Source organism: Dasypus novemcinctus, chromosome 25 (assembly GCF_030445035.2).
Source record: "Dasypus novemcinctus isolate mDasNov1 chromosome 25, mDasNov1.1.hap2, whole genome shotgun sequence".
Classification (NCBI taxonomy): Eukaryota; Metazoa; Chordata; class Mammalia; order Cingulata; family Dasypodidae; genus Dasypus; species Dasypus novemcinctus.
In genome coordinates this window covers 25,554,032-25,574,608 of record NC_080697.1, presented here as the reverse complement: position 1 = coordinate 25,574,608, position 20,577 = coordinate 25,554,032, and the positions used below count along the sequence as shown (strand labels likewise).

At 41.6% G+C, this 20,577-nt stretch overlaps 1 protein-coding gene and 1 non-coding gene across 3 annotated transcripts in view; both read left to right on the top strand.

The window, feature by feature from the left end:
• DOCK5 (dedicator of cytokinesis 5) overlaps positions 1–20,169 on the top strand; it is a 235,675-nt gene extending 215,506 nt beyond the window's left edge. For both annotated transcript variants that reach the window (XM_004454243.4, XM_071211938.1), the window contains 4 exons: positions 12,810–12,978; positions 13,634–13,772; positions 15,149–15,261; positions 15,858–20,169. In XM_004454243.4, the coding sequence (XP_004454300.2) occupies positions 12,810–12,978; positions 13,634–13,772; positions 15,149–15,261; positions 15,858–15,962 (526 nt within the window). In that variant the 3' untranslated portion in view covers positions 15,963–20,169. The remainder of the gene's footprint in view (positions 1–12,809; positions 12,979–13,633; positions 13,773–15,148; positions 15,262–15,857) is intronic.
• TRNAK-CUU (transfer RNA lysine (anticodon CUU)) lies at positions 9,958–10,030 on the top strand. The gene has a single exon. It is a non-coding gene; the product is annotated as a tRNA-Lys (tRNA).
• Positions 20,170–20,577: the final 408 nt, after the last annotated feature.

Here is a 20,577-nt window from a genome sequence, read left to right as displayed (position 1 = left end):
TCCTTCCTTAACTTTTTATTGTACTTTCAATGCTGTTGATAACATTATTGTCAGTTTTTCTTGTTTGTTTGTTTTTTAAGATTTATTTTTTTCTCTCCCTCCCCACCCCCCATTGTCTGCTCTCTGTGTCCATACACTGCGTGTTCTTCTGTGTCTGCTTGTATTCTCATCAGATGGCACTAGGGATCTGTCTCTTTTTGTTGCTTCAGCACTCCGTGTGTGTGGCACCACTCCTGGGCAGGCTATGGTTTTGCGCAGGGCAGCTCTCCTTGCTCAGGGGCCACTCCTTGTGTGGGGGACACCCTTACCCAGGGGCATCCCTGCGAGGGCTGGCACTCTTTGCGCGCAGCAGCACTGTGTGTGGGCCAGCTCACCACATGAACCAGGAGACCCTGGGTTTCAAACCTTTGGACCTCCCATATTGTAGGTAGACGCTCTGTTGAGCCACATCCGCTATTATCAGTTTGAATTATCATTTTTTTTATTTTTTATTTTTTATTGAAGTATATCATTCATACATGAACACACATAAACAATAAGTGTATAGTAAAGATTGTGAACTTACAAAATAAACATACATAACATCACACAGGGGTCTCCTATATCACCCCTCCACCAACTCTGCATTGTTGTAAAACATTTGTTAAAACCTATGCAAGAATGATTGTTTTATAAGTTTACAACCTCTGTCATAAAAAATATATTTAAAAAATAATAATAGGATAGGTTGGGGGGAAAACACACCAAATGTAAGATAAGGACTATAATTAGTAGTAAGATTTTGACAGTGTTCTTTCATAGTTTGTAATAAACATCTCATGACAATGCAAGGTGTTGGTGGGGGGTTGATGTGTGGGACCCCTGTATGATGTTATCCATGTTTGCTTTATAATTTCACAACTTTTACTATACACTTAATTGTTTATTTTTGATCATATATAAATGATATAAAGATAATAATCGGATTGGTTAGGGGAAAACTACTTTGTTTAGTAGTAATATTTTGACAATGCTCTTTAATCATTAGTTTAAAAAGTTTAAAAACAGAGCAAATTATTGATGGTAGGGTGAGATGTTATATATGTTTGTTTGAATTGCAACTATATAAAAATATCTATGTCAATTTAAAAGGATAGATAAATAATTTCAGAGATATTAAACATCTGATTTTCAGTTAGGGTGCCATTTTATTTTTCTGATATAATATGGAATAAAAATTTATGAATTTTTGTTTTTTGTTTTTTATTATTATTGAAATAATGAAAATGCTATAGTAATGATTAAAGTGTGAATGCCTAACTGTGTGATTATACCAAATATCATTAATTGTAGTTGGATAGATTTATGCTTTATTATATGTAGCAATAAAATTGGTTTGGTTAAAAAAATTAATCCTCCTACTAATAGAATATTTTAACTGTGTTATTGTTTCTAAAGAGTTCATAAAGATTTATAAATTTTTAATACAAAATATATATTTCTGTCAATATAAAATACATTTTCATTATTAAAAACTGTAAGGAGTGGATATAGATCAAGTGGTTGAGTGCCTACTTCCCAAATGAGTTCCTGGGTTCGATCCCCAGTACCTCCTAGAAACAAAAACAAAACAAGTAAAACAAACGGAAAAACCCAACTCAGGGGAGCTGGTGTAGCTCAGTGGTTGAGCACTGGCTGCCTACATACAAAGTCTGGGCTTCAATCTGCAATCCCAGTACCTCAGAAACAAACAGAACAAAACAAAACAAAAAAACCTGTAGTAAACATATTTGTACATATAGCTTTCGGATTAATTATTTAGGATGCATCTTCAGAAGTCACACGTTACCTAGTAAGAAGACCAACTTTTTTACAATTCCTGACATCAGGGGAATTTGCAGTGCCAATGGCAGTAAATAAGTGGTCATATCAGTTTCATCATATATTCACTCGTTGGCAATTAGCTTTTTTTTAATATTTTGAATTCATAGATCTTAAATAATACTTGATTTATTTTTTCTCTCCTATGATTATATTCATCTTTTAACTAATTCTTAATAAATGCTCTATAAACCAAAGAAGTTATGTTTTATTCAGTAAGACTGTTTTCTTAATTCTGTCTCATTCAAAAAAGAAAAGACTTGAAGCAAATATGGAGAATAAAGGGCCCTGAAATTATTGATACATGAGAGCAGTAAACAGACCAGGAGAGTGGGTCTCCTTCAAGCTGTAACCTCAGGCAAGGCGGGTCATGGCTCTTGTGAGTAAGTAGAAGTCCTTTCTAACACTTACTCAGGATGCATCTTTCAGGAAACTCATGGTTTTCACCTAATGACCCTGATTCATCTATCACCCAGACGTCCTGCAACCCACCAATGAAAAGGCAACCTTATTAAAAGATGGACAAAAGACTTGAATAGACACTTTTCCAAAGAAGAAATACAAATGGCTAAAAAGTACCTGAAAAGATGCTTAGCAGCGCTTGCTCTTAGGGAATGCAAATCCAAACACAATGAGATATCATTTTACACCCACTAGTAGGACTATTATTAAAAAAAAAGAAAGAATCAAAAAACAAAGTTGCAAAAGTTGGAGAGGAGGTGGAGAAATAGGAACACTCTTCCATTGCTGGTAGGAGTATAAAATGGTACAGCCACTGTGAAGACAGTTTGGCAGGTCCTGGGGAAGCTAAATATTGAATTACCATATGACCCAGCAATCCTGCTACTAGGTATATACCCAAAAGAACTGAAAGCTTGGCCTCAGATATTTGCACACCAAGTCTGGCAGTTAGAGATTATTTTATGGAATAAAATAGCGCTTTTGAGTCAACTATGTCTATAAGGTGTGACTCAGTCTGTGTCCCTGTCCCCTTGTTGGGTCTGCTATAAATGGACTCACACGGACAGGTAGGCACACATACAGGAAGAGAGAGCTCTTGTCATTTTTTATCTGTGTGATAGCTTACAGCTGAAATTGGAAAGAGAGCAGAACACTGGAGACTGATACAGAAAGTAACAAGTCTTATGCCAGGACGGAGACTACAAGGGTCACTTAAACATGAAGTCTCAAGACTCTGGGCCCACAGAGCTCAAGAGGAAGAGGACTCCCAGGAGGGAAGGAGAGGCACCTTCAACATGTAGCAGCTAACTTTGCTGAGAAAGCACCTCTTACAGTTGGACTTTAAGTTGGACTTTCCACAGTACTGTACGCTTTTACCCCAAATAAATACCCTTTATAAAAGCCAACAGATTTCTGGTACTTTGCATCGGCACCCCTTTGGGAGACTAATATAGAAATTGGTACCAGGAGAGTGTTGTGCTGCTTGCAATTACCAAATGCTGGAATGGTTTTATAAATGGGTAAGGAGTATTTTTTTTTTTTTTTTTTTTTTTTGGACAATTGTGAGTTGCTTGATAGAAAATGCCTAGATTGCTTTAAAGGGATTATTGGTAGGAATAAGAATCCTACAGTTACTTCTGATGAAGCCTTAGACAAAAATGATGGCTGAAAAGAAAGTAATCCTTTCTTTAAAGTGGCAGAGAACTTATCAAGATTTATTCCTGATGTTAGATGGAAGGCAGAATTTTAAAATGACAAGTTTGAACATTTATCTGAGGAGATTACCAAAGTAAATGTGGAAAATGTGTCCTGGCTTCTCCTTGCAGGTTATATAAAAAAGTGAGAGCAAAGAGAGAAGCTGAGAACTGAATTGTTGGGCATAAAGAAATCAGCACTGATTTCAGAAATTCCTGGCTTCCAGGAGACAATTCCCCAGAAAATAATGGCCCATTTGAAGAATTAACTAAATTTGGAACTTATAAGTCAGGATTGAAAATTCAGTTATCCAGGAAGGACATGTGGAAAGTCTTACTATCTGGCTTGGACCCCTGTTTCCTTCATGCTAAACCAACAAGCTTTTTGCAAGATATGTATGAATGAAACCACTGTCAGCATTTACTAAAAGGAACAGGGAGGGGAGAAATTGAAGGGAAAATGGCGTTAAGAGGAAAATCATAGAGGCTGGAGGTCTGGAATTAAGACATCTCCTCAGGCGAGGAGAGGGACCCCACTCATGTATATGGAGAGGATAAGTTTGCCCTGGCATTTGAAGAGGGTGGATGTTCCAACCCATTGTTCAGGGAGAGTTTCACCACCCCAACTACAGAGAGGTTGGAGTGCACTCCCCCATGGCTGGAGAGAGTTAGGTTGCCTCCCCACTGCCTGTAAGCCAGAGATTAGGGAGAATGTTGCTGCCACCTCTCTATATCAAGGGCATTGAGATTGTGTGCCAGAGACTGAGGAAAGTGTGGCCATTACCGTAATGTGCTTGGAGGGTGAGATCTAGAGCTCAGGTGCCACCAGATGCTTGATGAGGATGGAACCAAGAAAATGGCCATTGGGCAAGCCTGTGGAAAGGGTGGGTACCCCTGAGGCCTTGAGGAGAAGAGGAAACCATTGTTTTAAGGATGACTCTCAGGCTTTAAAATCTAATGGAATATCCCGTGCAGGTGGGCCCGTGAAGCACATTTCCCTCCTAAATTCTCCTTATGGTAATGTAACCTTTTTTTTAAAAGATTTATTATTATTTTAAATTTCTCTCCCCCCCCACCCCCAGTTGTCTGTTCTCTGTGTCTATTTCTCTTTGCTGCATCTTCTTTGTCCGCCTCTGTTGTTGTTAGCAGCACAGGAATCTGTGTTTCTTTTTGTTGCGTCATCTTGTGATGTCAGCTCTCCGTGTGTGCAGCACCATTCCTGGGCAGGCTGCACTTTCTTTCATGCTGGGCTGCTCTCCTTACAGGGCGTGCTCCTTGCGTGCAGGGCTCCCCTACAGGGGGGATACCCCAGCGTGGCACAGCACTCCTTGCGTGCATCAGCACTACACATGGGCCAGCTCCACTCGGGTCAAGGACGCCCGGGGTTTGAACCACAGACCTCCCATGTGGTAGACGGATGCCCTAATCACTGGCCAAGTCCACGGCCAGTAATGTAAACTTTATCCTATGTCTGTGCCTCATTTGAATGTTGGAAGCAGGTAACTTCTTTTGTAAGTTTCACAGGTCTACAGCCACAAAGTAATTTTGGCCCAAGACAAACTATTCCTATTAATGATTTTGATGTGATTTTGTACTTAGCACTGCTACTGAAATGATTTGAGATTTTTTGGAATATTGTAATGTCTTTTTGAGATTCACAGGGTGGAATGTAGCAGTTGGTGATTATTTTATAAATCCCAAAGAGAGATTATGTTTGCAAATTAATCTGTTCTTCTGGGTATGATGCCCTTTCATTGTATTAAACTAAGTTAAGGGTCTTTGATTAGATTACCTGTTAAGATTGCTTTTAGGGCCCTTCTATTTGACTTCATCAGTAAGGTCTGACTCAGGTTGAGTCCCTGTCCCCTTGCTGAATCTGATATAAATGGATTCACACAGACAGATAGACACACAGGAAGAGAGAGCTCAGTCATTTTTAATCCTGCCATGTGGCATTAAGGAGAAGACTCAAATAGCTGAAGCCCCAAGGAGAGATAGCCATTTTCTTTGATAACTTACAGCTGAAATTGGGAAGAGAGCAGACCAGTCAAGCCTGTGTAGAAGGCCCAGGAAAAAACAAGCCCTCTGCCCGGAAAGAAAAAAAAAATAGGATCACTTAAGCATGAAGCCTCAAGAAACTGGCCCATGGAGCGCAAGAGGAAGCCCGGAAGAACAGAAAAGACCAGGCAGAGACCACCTGCCATTTGCTTCAACACTGTGGCAGATGACTTTGGTGAGAAAGCACCTCTTATGATGCCTTGAATTGAACTTACCATGGCATTGAGACTGTAAGCTTTTACCTTAAATACCCTTTATAAAGGTCAACCGATTTCTGGTACTTTGCATTTGCACCCGTTTGGCAGACTAACACAGCAATGTTCAGAGCAGCAGCATTCACAGTTGCCAAAAGAAGGATGTAACAAAAGTGCCCGTCAGTGGATGAATGGATAAACAAATGTGGTATATACAGGAGATGGAACATTATTCAGCTGTAAAAAGGAATGAAGTCCTGAGGCATGTGACAACCTTGATGAACCTTGAAGACATGCTGAGTGAAATAAGCCAGACACAAAAGGGCAAATATTTTATGATCTCACAGATATGAACTAATTATATTAAGCAAACACATATAGTTAGAATCTAGAATATAGGTTACCAGGGCATAGATTGGGGTTAGAGAATGGGAAGCTGATGCTTGATTTGTATAGAACTTCTATTTAGGTTCATTGTAAAGGTTTGAGAATGGATGGTGATGACGGTATCACCTTATTATGAGTATAATTAGCAATGTTGAATTGTGGTATGTGAATGTGGTTGAAAGGGGAAGTTTTGGGTCATGTTTGTTACTAGAATGAAAGAAGATAAAAACATGGGCCTGTATAACACAGTGAACCCTGTTGTGGACAATGGATTGGGAATAATAGTACAAGTATAAGAATGTTCTTTCATGAACTGTAACAAATATAGGACACTAAGATAAGGCTTAATAAAAGGGTGATATATAGGAAAAATAACCCTAATGTAAACTATGGACTTAATAGTATTATTTTAATATTCTTTCATCATTTATAACAAAGGTACCATGTTGCTGTTCTGGCCGTTAGCTAGATGGCTTTCGCCTCAGTGAGGTGAACTTCTCGTTCGGGTTGTGAGTGGCGACGGAGCCCCGGTATCACACAGCCGGGTTAAACACACAGTAACCACTCCGGAGACGCAGGCTCCTGGTGCAGGTCTAGTTTATTGGGGAAGTGGTACAGCTTAAATAGGCAGGGCTAGGGGTTAGGGGTGGCATGGCATTTAGCGATTGGCTGGAGAGGCTTTGGTGATTTTGGGGCGGTTGCGGATTGGGTGAGGCAGGTTTGAAGTCGGCGCGAGGGCTTTTCTGGCGGGAAACTGGCTAGGAAGAAGGGCGGTGCCTTTTGTGATAGCCATTATGTATGCTTAGTGGCCATTTTGGCTACATGTTATTTGCCAGCAAACTCACCAACAGTACCTCCGGTTTTGTTTTATTTTAAGACTGCAATAACTGTGCCTGTCTTAGGTTGTTCTCCCTTGAGAATCTTACCCGTCATTGGCTACCAGTTACGAGTCATTTATGCCACCCAGTTGCGCCTGTCTTAAGTTGCCTCCCTCTGGAGGTCTTACCCATCTTTGGCTGCCAACTGAGCTTTGTGGCCGGAGGGAAGGTGACTGTGTGCTAGCTACACGGCTACACAGCAGTGGTGGCTTTGGTTTCTTCTTGCGCGAGCGGTTGGTACTGACGAAGCTGAAGTGAATAAACAGTAAAGGCAGAGATGTTTTCTATACGCTTCTGCAGCCACTTTAAGAGACACGGTGCTATGGTGAAGAAAATAATGATTAGTGTAAGAGGACTAAGTAGAGGGGCAAGCCACGCTGTGATGGGAGAGGAAAACCAACCGAGGAAAGAGTTGGCACTGTTCTGATTGGTATATAAGTGTTTTACGTAGATCATTAAGTTTTTTTTACAATTTGTTCTACAACTCCAGATTCATTAATATAGTAACAGCATTCTTCTTGGAGGAATAGACATGTGCCTCCTTTTTCAGCTGTGAGTAAATCTAAGGCTCTGCGGTTTTGTAAGGCTACTTGGGCGAGGGAGGTTAGTTGCCGCTGCAGAGAGTCGAGGGACTGTGCAGTCGATTCTAAACTGATTTGTTGTTGTTGTTCAAAGTATTGTGAACTGATGAGACCATGACCGAGAACGCCACCTGCTGTGGCGGCTGCAGCAACTGAAGCTGCAAGGCTAATTCCTACTAATATAGGGAGGAAGGCGGCTCTCTTTTGTATTGGTGCGAACAGTGTTTTTATTTCACCTTCACTATATAGTGTGAGTTGAGGGGTTAGGGCTACTAGTAGACAAGGCTGCAGATAACTGCTATTGAGGCAGGTGAGTAGGGTGCGATTACACCATAGGTGGAGGCTGGTAGGTACAGAAAATGTAGAAGAAACTGACACGTTGTAGGTGCAGGGAAATGACTGGTTGATGAATGAGAGAGAATTGTTGGTAAAAATGCAAGTGAAATTGACAAAGTTGATGTTTGCTAGAGGGATATTAGGTATAGGATTTTTACAGTGAAAACTATTATGGTTTGAGAGATGTGAGTTGCTGACAAGTATGGGTGTAGCAGCAAGCAATGGGTGACTAAGAGCTGCGCAGAGGAAGCAGTGAGAGGGGTTGGACACAATGTTGGATTGATTAAGGAAAGAGAGAGTAGACTCAAGGAGTTGAATCCAGGAGGGGAGAACAATTTGGAGGGGATTGTGATTAAGGGCTTCGCTTAGAGATTTTTCTGCGTTTAGAATTTCTTGATTAACGCTTGGGAGACTGCGAGAGACGTTATATAGGGAGTATTCTCTGTATATGTTGAGGGTGCTAGCGGGGTATCTGCTCGAAGGCCGTTGGTAGAGTACTCCTTGGACTCCGGCTACCCATCTGGGGTGCCAGGGATCTGTAATGCGAAGAATTAGCGAGCCATTACAGGGGATATGGTAAATGAGGCAAAAGAAGGGTGTTGGCGGTTTCATCTTGCTGCAATTATAGAGGTCATTTAGGTCTTTTACAAGCCGGCAGTTATTGGGTGTGGGCCATGTGCAGCCTCAGGAGAAGGAAGAGCAGCCTCCATATGTGCAATCGTAGCCGTGGGCGTTACAGTAGGGTTTTGTTTGCTGAAAGGGAAAACTAGCCCATGGTTTTGACGGCCCCATGTTGAAATCTGAAGGCTTTCTTGCTACTGGGAAAGATTGGGGTTTTAATTCAATGTAGATGGTGTGTGCACATCCAGTAGGTGGGCAATGGTTAGATCCAATGGTTGTGGATATGGTTCGATAGTTGCTAGTATAAGTTTCTTGTACTCGAAATGTCCAGAGGTAAAGGGCCTTTACATTGGTGAGAGCAATGGGCTAGATAAGTGAAGAAAGGATGAGTATGCATAAGAGGCGGCACATGGTGGGAGGGTGGGTTATACACAGCAGGCGATAATGAAAAGAAGGCAAATATACCTTACGAAGAAAGTGAGGAGGAAGAATTTGTGCAGTGTTGTCTAGTCACTTGGAGAGCCGACGATTAACAGGAGGGCTCCAACAGTGGTGACGAAGCTACACAGGAGGAGTCCGGGGGCGCTGCACAGCTGCATTGACTTCAGTGGCTGGTTTCTCGAGATGGCTGGGGATCCATAAGCGGTGTTTTCTGGAAAGATACAAGCGTATCCTCGTCCCTGGGTTAGTAGGGGGTGGGGGCCTTTCCATATGTTAGTGAGGGGGTCTTTCCACATGACAAGGGGAACCGGCGTAGGGGCTAGTCTTAGGCCTCCCCAGTGCTGGATTGCTGGAGTAGTATGATTTTTGTCCAAGGTAGGGAAGTTGATGGTGACTAGGGCTCTATTGAGCAAATCTCGGGGGGTTGCTGTAGGGAACTCCCCCGAAAGTTTCTTGACTGTATTTTTGAGGAGCGCATTAGATCACTCAACTAGGGCCTGTCCTTGTGGGTTATAAAGGATTCCTGTTTCGTGTTGAATGTTCCAGTCGTGGCAAAATTGTTTAAAAGTTTTGGACTGAAAGCAGGGTCCATTATCTGTTTTTATAGTCCAAGGAATACCCATTTGATTGAAGGCATGAAGGCAGGCTGTTACAACATTTCTTGCTTTTTCTCCAGGTAAAGCAGTGGCGAAGAGAGATTTGGAGAATGTGTCTACTATTACACAGACAAATTTATAGTGGCCAAACGAGGGGACATTTGTGATGTCCATTTGCCACAGTGCGTTTGGACGGAGGCCCCGTGGATTAACTCCTTGGGGCTATAAGGGGCCTATAGGGAGGAAAGGTGCGCAGTGTTTGCACTCACGTGTGAGGTGCTTACACTGGGCTTGAGTGATGTTGGGAAAAAGGTGATGGAGGGAGTTAGCTGACATAGAATTTTGCATGTGCCTGGCTAGCTCAGTCGGTAGAGCATGGGACTCTTAATCTCAGGGTCGTGGGTTCATGCCCCACGTTGGGCGCCAGTTGTTGCTGTTCTGGCCATTAGCTCGACGGCTTTCGCCTCAGTGAGGCGAACTTCTCGTTCAGGTTGTGAGTGACGATGGAGCCCCGGTATCACACAGCCAGGTTAAACACACAGTAACCACTCCGGAGACGTAGGCTCGTGGCGCAGGTCTAGTTTATTGGGGAATTGGTACAGCTTATATAGGCAGGGCTAGGGGTTAGGGGTGGCGTGGCGTTTAGCAATTGGCTGGAGAGGCTATGGTGATTCGGGGCGGTTGCCGATTGGGTGAGGCAGGTTTGAAGTCGGTGCGCGGGCTTCTGTGGCGGGAAACTGGCTAGGAAGAAGGGTGGTGCCATTTGTGATAGCCATTATGTATGCTTAGTGGCCATTTTGGCTACATGTTGTTTGCCAGCAAACTCACCAACAGTACCACACTGAGCTGGCCATGCGCAGTGCTGATGCGCGCAAGGAGTGCCGTGCCACGCAAGGGTGTCCCCCGCGTGCGGGAGCCCCACGCGCAAGGAGTGCGCCCGTGAGGAAAGCCGCCCAGCGTGAAAAAGAAAGAGCAGCCTGCCCAGGAATGGCGCCGCCCACACTTCCCGTGCCGCTGACGACAACAGAAGCGGACAAAGAAACTAGACGCAGCAAATAGACACCAAGAACAGACAACCAGGGGAGGGGGGGAAATTAAATAAATAAATAAATCTTTTAAAAAAAAAAAAAAAAAAAAAACAGTACCACACTGATGCAAAGTGTCAATAATAGGGGGATACATGGGAGCACTGTATTTTTCAATATGACACTTAGGTAAACCTACAAATTGTCTAATATAAAAATTATGGGAGTATCGGGAAAACAATGACAAGACAATTATGAGAGAACCAGAGAAACAACAGTGTCAATTTGAAATTAAGTAATTAGCATTCATTCTTTAGGAATGGTGAAGTGACTATTGTTATATTGTGAAGAAGAGTCCTTATCTTACAGAGACATTCACTGAAATATTTATAGATGAGGATTGCTTCCAAATAATTCAGCAAGGAGCAGGGAGTATGACTGAGTGAGTAGGAGAAACAAGGTTGACTATGAGCTGATAATTGTCGATACTGGATGATGTATATTCATAGGAGTTTCTTATATCTATCCACTTTTGAAATTTTCCATAATAAAAGAAAAAAAAAATCTTTGCCCAATCAGAAAATATCTTGTTTTAGTTTTTATATGTTTATTGACTACTGTAGCTAAATCCTTTTTTTTTTCTTTTTGACTTTTTATATCCTTCAGTGCTCTTTTTAAACAATTTTTTTAGGTACCAGGCTAGGAATTGAACCCAGGACCTCATATCTGGAAATCTGGTACTCAACCACTGAGCTGCATCAACACCTTTGAGTTGGTTTTTTTGTTTGTTTGCTTGTTGTTTGTTTTTTTGTTTTTAGGAGGCAGTGGGAACTGAACCTGGGACCTCCCATGTGCCCATGTGGGAAGCAGGCACTCAGCCTCTTGAGCCACATCTGCTCCCCCTTCAGTGCTTTTTAAATATTGGACTAATCATCTTTTTCTTTTTGATTTATAAAAGTTTCTTTCATAGCAAAGATATTTGCTCTCTGTCTAAAATATGTACAGCAAATATTTTGAGTTTTGCGCTTCACAGAAGCTTTTAATTTTTAAGTAATAAGAGCTGGTAACAGTTTTTATATTGTCTTAGTCCCTACTGAAGTTTTTAATTTTTTATGGCATAGAATTGACTAATTTTTAATCAAACCAGGGTTTATTAAATAACCACTCAGAATCATGATTCTTGAATGAATCAATTTTTACTTTAATTCTTGAAAATCTGTTCATTTTAGTTAGCACATATTTGATGAGTATTCACATATAGCTGGCACTATCCTGGTATTTCATAACCTGATGAAGTAGGTACTATTATTATCCCCATTGTACACATAAGGAAACTGATGTATGGAAAGGTTTTCTGTCCAAAGTTACCCCACAGTAAGTATAAGAAGTGCTGCAGACCATGTGCTATCATTATCTACTATATAAACCTGCCTATAAGTTTAGTAAGACCTTCTCCTTCTTGGGATAAGAAAATATTTACTGGTATTTTCTTATTTTTTAAAATTACTAATACTTTTTTTTTTTAAAGATTTATTTCTCCCCTCCCCACCCCCATTGTTTTTGTGCTCGCTGTCTCCTCTCTGTGTCCATTCGTTGTAGTTCTCTGTCCTTGTCTTCTATTTAGGTGGCACCAGGACCCAATCCTGGGACCTTCTGGAGTGGGAGAGAGGCACACAATCTCTTGCACCACCTTAGCTCCCTGGTCTTCTGTGTCTCTTATTGCCTCTCTTTTGTGTCTCTCTGTTGCGTCATCTTGCTGCACCAGCTCTCTGTGCAGGCCAACTTGCTGCACAGGCCAGCACTCCTGCATAGGTCAGCACTCCATGTGGGCCAGCTCTCCACTTGGGCCAGCTCGCTGTGCAGCCCAGCTTGCCTTCACCAGGAGGTTCTGGGAATTGAACCCTGGACCTCCTATATGGTAGATGGGAGCCCAATCACTTGAGCCACATCCATTTCCTCTAATACTTTCTTCCATTACTTTGGTGGTTTCATTTCTATGCATGTATACTTTGCAATGTGCAGTTGGCAGCTGGAAATTCTCAGGTCTTGCACTTGACATCTCTGTCAGGGGTTATGATTTAGATTGAGAAGTCATAACCCCTACTCCTTTTGGAGTGAATTTTGGCTGTCAGGTAATCAGTGTTTTTGCAACTTTTTTCCTTATCCTTGCCTGATAGGTCAATCCTGGAGCCACTTTTTGAGCGTAGGGCCTCATCAGGTGCTAGAGTCGAAGATCTGCCCCTCAAAGAAGATGGTGAGAACCGCACCAGCAAGTTCAAGAGAAAAGACTGGAGCCTTAGCAAGTCCCAGGTCATTGCAGAGAAATCGCCAGAACCCTATCTAATGGTAAAAACAAAATAAAATTTTAAAAAAATAGAAAAGCACCATAGGTTTGTTGCTCCCTCCCCTGCAGCCAGGCACATCACCACAGTGGGTCACCAGGCGGAAGCCTGCCTGTGGTTTCCTCAGAGCACAGCAGCTTGTAGTGGGTGTCAGATCTTGGACTGTGGTAAGAAAAGCTCGTACAGAGAATCTGATCCCTTAAATCAATATTGGCGCAAGGTCTTATACCCACAGTATAAACATGTGGGCTGGTGCTTGGAGCTGTGGCTCTTGCCATCATGTTCTATGAGTCAGTTCAAGCATTGTCATTTTTTAGATTTAAGAGAAAAAAAAAAGGTACTTTTCCCCCCATAAGCTTCATCAAGTTGTTGCCGTGGCAAGACCAACTTTGCTTGAGAATCAGTGTTGCTTATTTCCAGCTGTGGTCAAAATCAGGTCCGTAGCCATCCCTGACATAGTCTGTGGTTCAGTGATCCTCATTTAGATTGTTGCCATGGTGCCCACCATAGGACAATGTGATAAGCCTACAAGTGGCTCTGAGAATTATGCCCTTTTACAAGTTTCTGCTCAGCAGACAGGGTAGTGCATTACTGAGCTCAGTCTTCCTCACCATGAGAATGTTTTGCTGTGTTCACTTTCCCCCTCTCCCTGGTACTAGAGCCCAGACAGAAAAGCACAAAGGCCAAAGAGTCTCCAGCTGATGGACAGTCGGCTAACACCATTTCATGGTTCTCCGCCTCCTCAGTCAACACCCTTGAGCCCACCACCTCTCACTCCTAAAGCTACCAGGACCCTAAGTAAGTTTTCCTATATCCCTTATACTCTTTTTAGTAGGGAATAGAGTATGTGTATGAACCTGGGCAATATTAGCCAAACCAACCACAAAGCATATATGACTGTTTTAGTCTCCTGGCAGCTAAAACAAATACCTTGCCATGGTTTGGCCTAACAATGGGACATGTTGGATCATAGTTTCAAAGGCTAGAGGCTTGCTTCTCCTGGGGTCAGTATCTTTTGGCTGGCCAGCAGTTTTTGGGGTTCCTTGGCTTTTACATTACATGGCAATGTACATGGCAGCATCTTCTCCCTTCCCTTCTGGGTTCTATTAACTACCAGCTTCTGGCTGTTCCCTGTGGCTTCTCCTATGTCCAAAATACTTTGCTTATAAGGACTTCAGCCATGTCAGACAAGGCCCACCCTCATTCAGCTTAGCTATAACATCTTCAAGGTCCTATTTACAAATGGGTGTACACCCATAGGACCAAGAGTTGGGACCTGAACATCCCTTTCTTGGGGACATGATTCAGTTCCCAAAGGTGACTATTATAAAGTTGGTTCAATTCATTTGTAATGTGCATATTACAATTAGCCTGGCATTTGGCAAGGAGCCCTTAGGTCATTAGGACTCATTAAACTATTCTAGTCTAGTCATTCAAAGGGCTTACTGTTCTGATTTCAAATATGCAGGTATAAATGAAGTAGACTGGGCACTAGTACCAGACAGGAAGAATGTGCTTAAGAATGAACTATGGGATAGATACCCTGTACGTTATATTGGGAAGATCTCAAAGTAAGGACAAGTAATGGACTCATTCCATATATCACTTGTAATATGACTTGGGAGCCATCAATGTATAATACTTGAGAAGAATTGCAAGGTACCATAGTGCAAAGGCATAGTAGAGAATTAAATATCTCATTACCAAGTGGAAAACAATAATCAACCAAGAATTAGAGATAATCAGGTAAAGTTTCTTTGAGGAAGTGGAAATGCACCCTCTACAGAATAAATTTAAGAAATTCTGTTTAATTCAACCAGTATTTATTGAGCACCTACCATGTGCCTTTCATTTCCCTAAGCATTTGGGTTTTTCTGGAACCCAAAGTTCCAGAAAATGTTCTTATCTTCAAATAAATAGTAAAATAGTAATAGTAAAAACCTTGAACAAGGTTTGGAATTTTCACTTCCAAACTTCTTGTGAAGTCTGGTGAATGAAAGATGCTCTTTTTCACATGGTGTAGGAGGTTCTTCTTCATTCTGCCCACAAAATCCACAGAGTATGTCTTTAGCTATTTGATTGACCACATTGGTTTAGGTTAAAATGGCAAACAGAGTTTCTATGAGATTCCTTAATGAAATTTTCTCCCTATTTTCACTTTGTATTACTTCTAGGCTCCCCATCTCTGCAGACAGATGGACTGATAACTTCTACAATTTCTACTGTCCCACCTCCACCTCCTCCCAAAAGCAAGCCCTATGAGAGCAGCCAGAGAAACTCTGCAGAGGTAGGCAAACCACAATTGACAATTGTGTCCAGAGAACAACACTTATGGGAAAATAGCAAAGGATTTTCTAAGCACTTTAGTAGTAGTAGAATAGGTTTTCCCATAAATGTTTCACTCTGATCAATTCTTGGTTTATTCGTGAAAGCACAATTAGGGTTTTCAGTGAGAAGGAAGTATATGAAGTATAACTTTTCATCCAGTGGAAGGTAGAACATATGTTTGGACCTCACCCTGGGTAGAGGTGGGTAAAGTAAGAAGTATCTTCTGGTTCACCTTTGAAGAGTTTTCTTCTTCTGAATGAGTGACAGTCATTCTGGAATGGTCCCTAATGGGTTTCCTTCATTGATTCAACAAATGTTTATTGAATACTCAGTATACCCCAAGTAGCCAGGTGTTGGGTACATAGTGTTGTGTGTGTGTCTGATTAGCTCAAGGAGAATAAGGGGGATCAAAGCATTCTTATATCCTTTCCCCTTGCAAAGGTTGTGTAGATAAGCTTACAACAGTTAGAAGCTAAAACAACATGAGAAATATTGAGAAGGCAAAATTGGAGGAAAGATGACTCATTTCTAATTTCATGTGTCTGGCTCCCTCAGATTGCTCCCCCACTGCCTGTCCGAAGAGAAGCCAAAGTTCCACCCCCACCACCTCCAAAAGTTCGGAAATCTGGCATCCTTTCTTCTGAGCCTGGACCTCAGTGAGGACTTTATCCCCTGGAACCCTGAGTGCCTTGGACAACCAGTGCCTGAGAACTGGCCTCCAGGGGGGCAGTGTCCTCATTGCACTGTGCTCCCTGCTGACTCTGTTTCCTGAATGGGGATGATGCTTACCTGCTCAAAATCTGTTTTTGTTCTTTTGAAGGCTTCTCTTTAATAGATATATGAGGCCATGCCACATCTCCAGTCCACATGGAATTCCCAAACTTGCCATATCCTCTGAATTTCTGAAAGAGGGATTTCCCTTGCCATTATAAAATTTCATCCTCCAGCACCTGGCCCCTGAGTCTGCAAAAGCCTGGATAAGTTCTTCTGCAGTGATGGTGGAACTACCCCATTAACCTACTCCTTGGAGGTAGTTCTTGCTTTGCCTCTGGATAGCTATGCTTGAGACTTAGTTTATTTTTTCACATGGACATACCCTACCCTTTTTAGCATATTGGAAGAGCCCAGTATCCAATACACTTTGGTAGCCAAAATATCCTTCTAATATCTACTGTGTCTCCTTTGAAAAAAAGAACACACATTTTTTAATGGAGATGGGCTGCTTTTAGGTATGAATGGCTATCATTATTGAAAAATCACGGAATCAAACATGAGCCCTGGGCTCTTGCACCTTCCCCTCCTGCACGCCAAGATGCCTCCTGAGAGACTGCCGCACTGCTGATGGATGGCCCTCACTGCACGGTAGTTGCTCCTTTTTACTAAGGATTCCTTCGAAGCTCTTCCTTTGGCACTCATAGTTTCTTGTCCTGTTATCTCCTCTGCACTGAAGTCACTGGATATAAGAGATGTAGAAGCCCGACTTCAACAGCTTCTTTTCCAGATCCTGTTTGGATGGCTTAATGGCCCTTGTCTTCTGCCTGATTTCACCCTGGAGGATACAGTGCAATATTTCTGTTTAACTATTTATTCCTCTTGATTTGGAATTAATTTGATTGCTTGTTAATGGTACCAATGTCAGCATTCCTTTCAGAAGAAAAAATGGGGGTGTGATTTAGATTTTAGGTGATCAAATATTATGTATATATACATAACACCCAGCAAAGTTACAGGGCCTTAAAGGTGTGTAAACATCCCTTTCATTTTATAGATAAGGGAATAGAGGTCAGACACGGAAAATTGTACTACAAATTCTTGCTAATAACCCAGCTCACTAATTTAGGCTATACCCTGATAACACTTGGATCTAGAAGATGCCCCTGACAAACTCTTCAATACCTATCCCTAGTTGGAACAGTATTTGAAGTGTCACAGATATTTCTATACTAGTTAGATGTTCATGGCAAAGTAGACAACTTTTTGACTATGAATCCCTTAAGTCAACATATGGGGAAGCTCACCAGGAATCTCTTCCATCCTTTGACCCTTCCCCTTTCCTCAGAGGTAGAGCCGTGAAAGAGATTTCAAAGATGAAGCTGTCAGCATTGAGACCTTGGATTTGTCTATCTGTCCCTTTGTTTAGGTACCTTGTTTTACTACCCATCCCTTTTGGAGAGACATACTAGTTCACCACAAGGATCAGGGAAGCAAAAACCTCTGAGAGTTGCCTAGCATTACTCAAGAAGTTACTATTCATATTCTGGAATAATGTTCTTCACCCCTACTCAGGGGAACCTACAGTGTGGTATAATGGAAAAGAACATGAGCTTTGGAATTCAGCCCCTTTGGATTCCACTTCCAGCAATGTCATCTATTGACTTTGCAAACTCACACAATCTGTTTGAAATTCTCTGAGCTTCCATTTCCTCATCTTTCAAAATGGGAATAATCCCTGCTGCACGGGTTGTTGTGAGATTCAAGTGAGATCAAATATGTCAAGTAATGAGTACTCACCAAATGTTCCTTTCTTTTCTCTGCTAGACCTGAGTAAGATCTGGAACTCTCTAAGAGCATTATTGGTGCTTTTTTCCATTTCAAGGTAATTTGGAATGTTAGCTCTGCAAGTACAGTTCCTCTCCAAAAAATGCCACTTTTTGGATCCTTTTAATAATATATGGGACGCTCAACTGATAGAGTGTCTGACTACCATATAGGAGGTCCTGGGTTCGAACCAGGACCTCCTGGCCCATGTGATGCACTGGCCCACACGCTGTGCTGCCGCACACAAGGAGTGCCATGCCACACATGGGTGTCCCCCACATAGGAGAGCCCCATGCACAAGGAGTGCACCCTGCAAGGATTGCTGCTCCACATGAAAAAAGCGCAGCCCACCCAGGAGTGGCGCCGCACACATGGAGAGCTGACACAGCAAGATGACGCAACAAAAAAGAGACACAGATTCCTGGTGCTGCCAAGAATGCAAGCAGACACAAGAACACACAGCGAATGGACACGAGAGCAGACGACGGGGGGGTGGGGGGGGGGCGGGAAGGGGAGAGAAGTAAATAAAAATTAATCTTTAAAAATAATAATTTATTATACCTAGGGAAAAATTGAATTGAACTGAAGTAAGAACTTAAGTAAGAATTGAAGTAAGAACTTAAGCCCTGTAGAGAGAGGAGGAGGGACCAGAAAGGATATTCAGGGCTTAGGTGGAGCTTGGAGCAAGTTCTGAGATGTTGGTAAAGGGGATTTGTATGCCTCCTTCTATTTTTCAGGCTACCATTAAAATAGTAAGCTGTAAACTGGGTCATGAAAAAAACAAAACCTGGAGCCTATCCTTTCAGAGCAGTGGGAGTGAGCACCACTGTTTGCTATTTAAGCAAAGGCTGTGAAAATTCGAGACATCAGAATCCATATAGCTTCCCATTTTATATATCTATATAAATATATATAATTTATTTTTCCGTGTGAGTCCCTCTCCACATTAATGAGAATAATAGTTTCCCCCTACCTGAACACAAAAAGATTCTAGGTAATGTTGCAGAATAATAAATTACAAGAAGACTTTGGGAATTTCATGTCCTTGGGAGTTCATTGGATAGGAATCTTATTTGACCAGAAAGTCATGTGTGTCTGTCTTGAAGTCAAAGATGAAGTCTACAAAGGTGAGCCTAATAATTACATTAAAAATAGGAGCAATGAGGAGCATGGAGGGAAAAAAGAGAAAGAATCCTGTCTTTGCATTTCTTTGCTAAGAGCTCTGTCATGTTATAATTTACTCTGGTTGGCTATGGATTGGAAAGTTAGTCATCCTAGATGTCATCTCCTTTCAAATCAAGTCATAGACTATTTCCAATACCCTAGAGGTTCCCTCGTGTCCATGGTGTCATTTTGTAAGATATATTTAGAAGTCCCTTCAGATTTGTGCCTTCCTTCTTCTCACTTCTCAGGTATAATAAAAAGGAGGGGAGGGCACCTCATCATCAACACAGAACAAGACTGTAAATAAAGACTGTACCTTTTGGCAAGTCGGTTTATCATCCTTGAGCCTCAGTTTCCTCATCTTAAAAAAATATTTGAGGCTAGATAATTTTTAGAATACTCTCAGTGCTTCCTTTTATTCTAAGTGAATGAAAAGAGGGAGAGTCAGTAGGAAGGAAACTAAATTTCTATATTATGGCTTTTAGGGCCATACATACGAATATTTCCATTTTTCATACCATCTTGTTGCTTTGGTCCTACCCTGGATATTAAGATCAAAAGATTGATGGACATTAAAATTAAGAATATACCTGTCATATCCAGGACACATCAAAATATTGACAAATTATCATAGATCTCTGCACACACTTTGTAAACTGAAGTTTCCATACTAGTCTTTAGACTTCCTCAGCATGGCCCACTGTATGGAGACTTTCAATTCATTTTAATAATCATGCCCTCCTTCACTATCATTTCCTTCCTGTATCATTTGGGAAATTGATAAATATCAATTCCTTGGAAACTTTCATCCAACTGTAAGTCTGGTTTTTAAAATTAAATTGGGAAAGCTAGGTTCCTCCTTGGGTATGTTGAGAGTTGCTCCATCAGTTCTTTTCTGCAAAAGGAAAAAGTCCTCTTTTCAAGTTGATTATCTGCTTAGAATCCAGCCAAAGCTGATCTCTAATATATGCTGCCCAAACTCATCTATTAGTCATATCTTGTGAGTTGTTCATCTGTACTTTGTCATAAGAGCCTTTGCTGTGATCTTGTATATTAGTTGGGTTTTGAACATGGACAGTTAAGAAGATGCGCATTGAAATAGAAGAATTTTTGTTCAGATTTGCTCTTATTTATTTTTTAAATTAAAAATGGAAATTATTTTAAAGTTTGTTGTGTTTACTTTATTATTACCTTTATGGTAATGAAATGACAACATTCCTGAACTTTTTTCCTGTTTTCCTTCTTGATGCCTCCTTAATGACATACCCCAGACCCCAGACCCCCTCTGGCTGGGTTTCATTTCAGGCTGTAGTACATTGAATTACTTCCACAAAGACCAAGACATGTTCTTATTCTTTATCAACATCCCCTGTGGGTGTGAACCCATTGTAAATAGGATCCTCTGGAGATGTTACTTTTTTAAGGTCAGGTGGGGTCCAACTGAATCAGGGTGGGCCTTCATCTGTAGTCCTGGTATCCTTTAGAAGGCCACGCAGGGTGAAGCCAGAGGTCCATGGAAACCACAGAAGGCCAAACACAAGGAGGAAGATTACTGTATGATTGGAGACAGAAG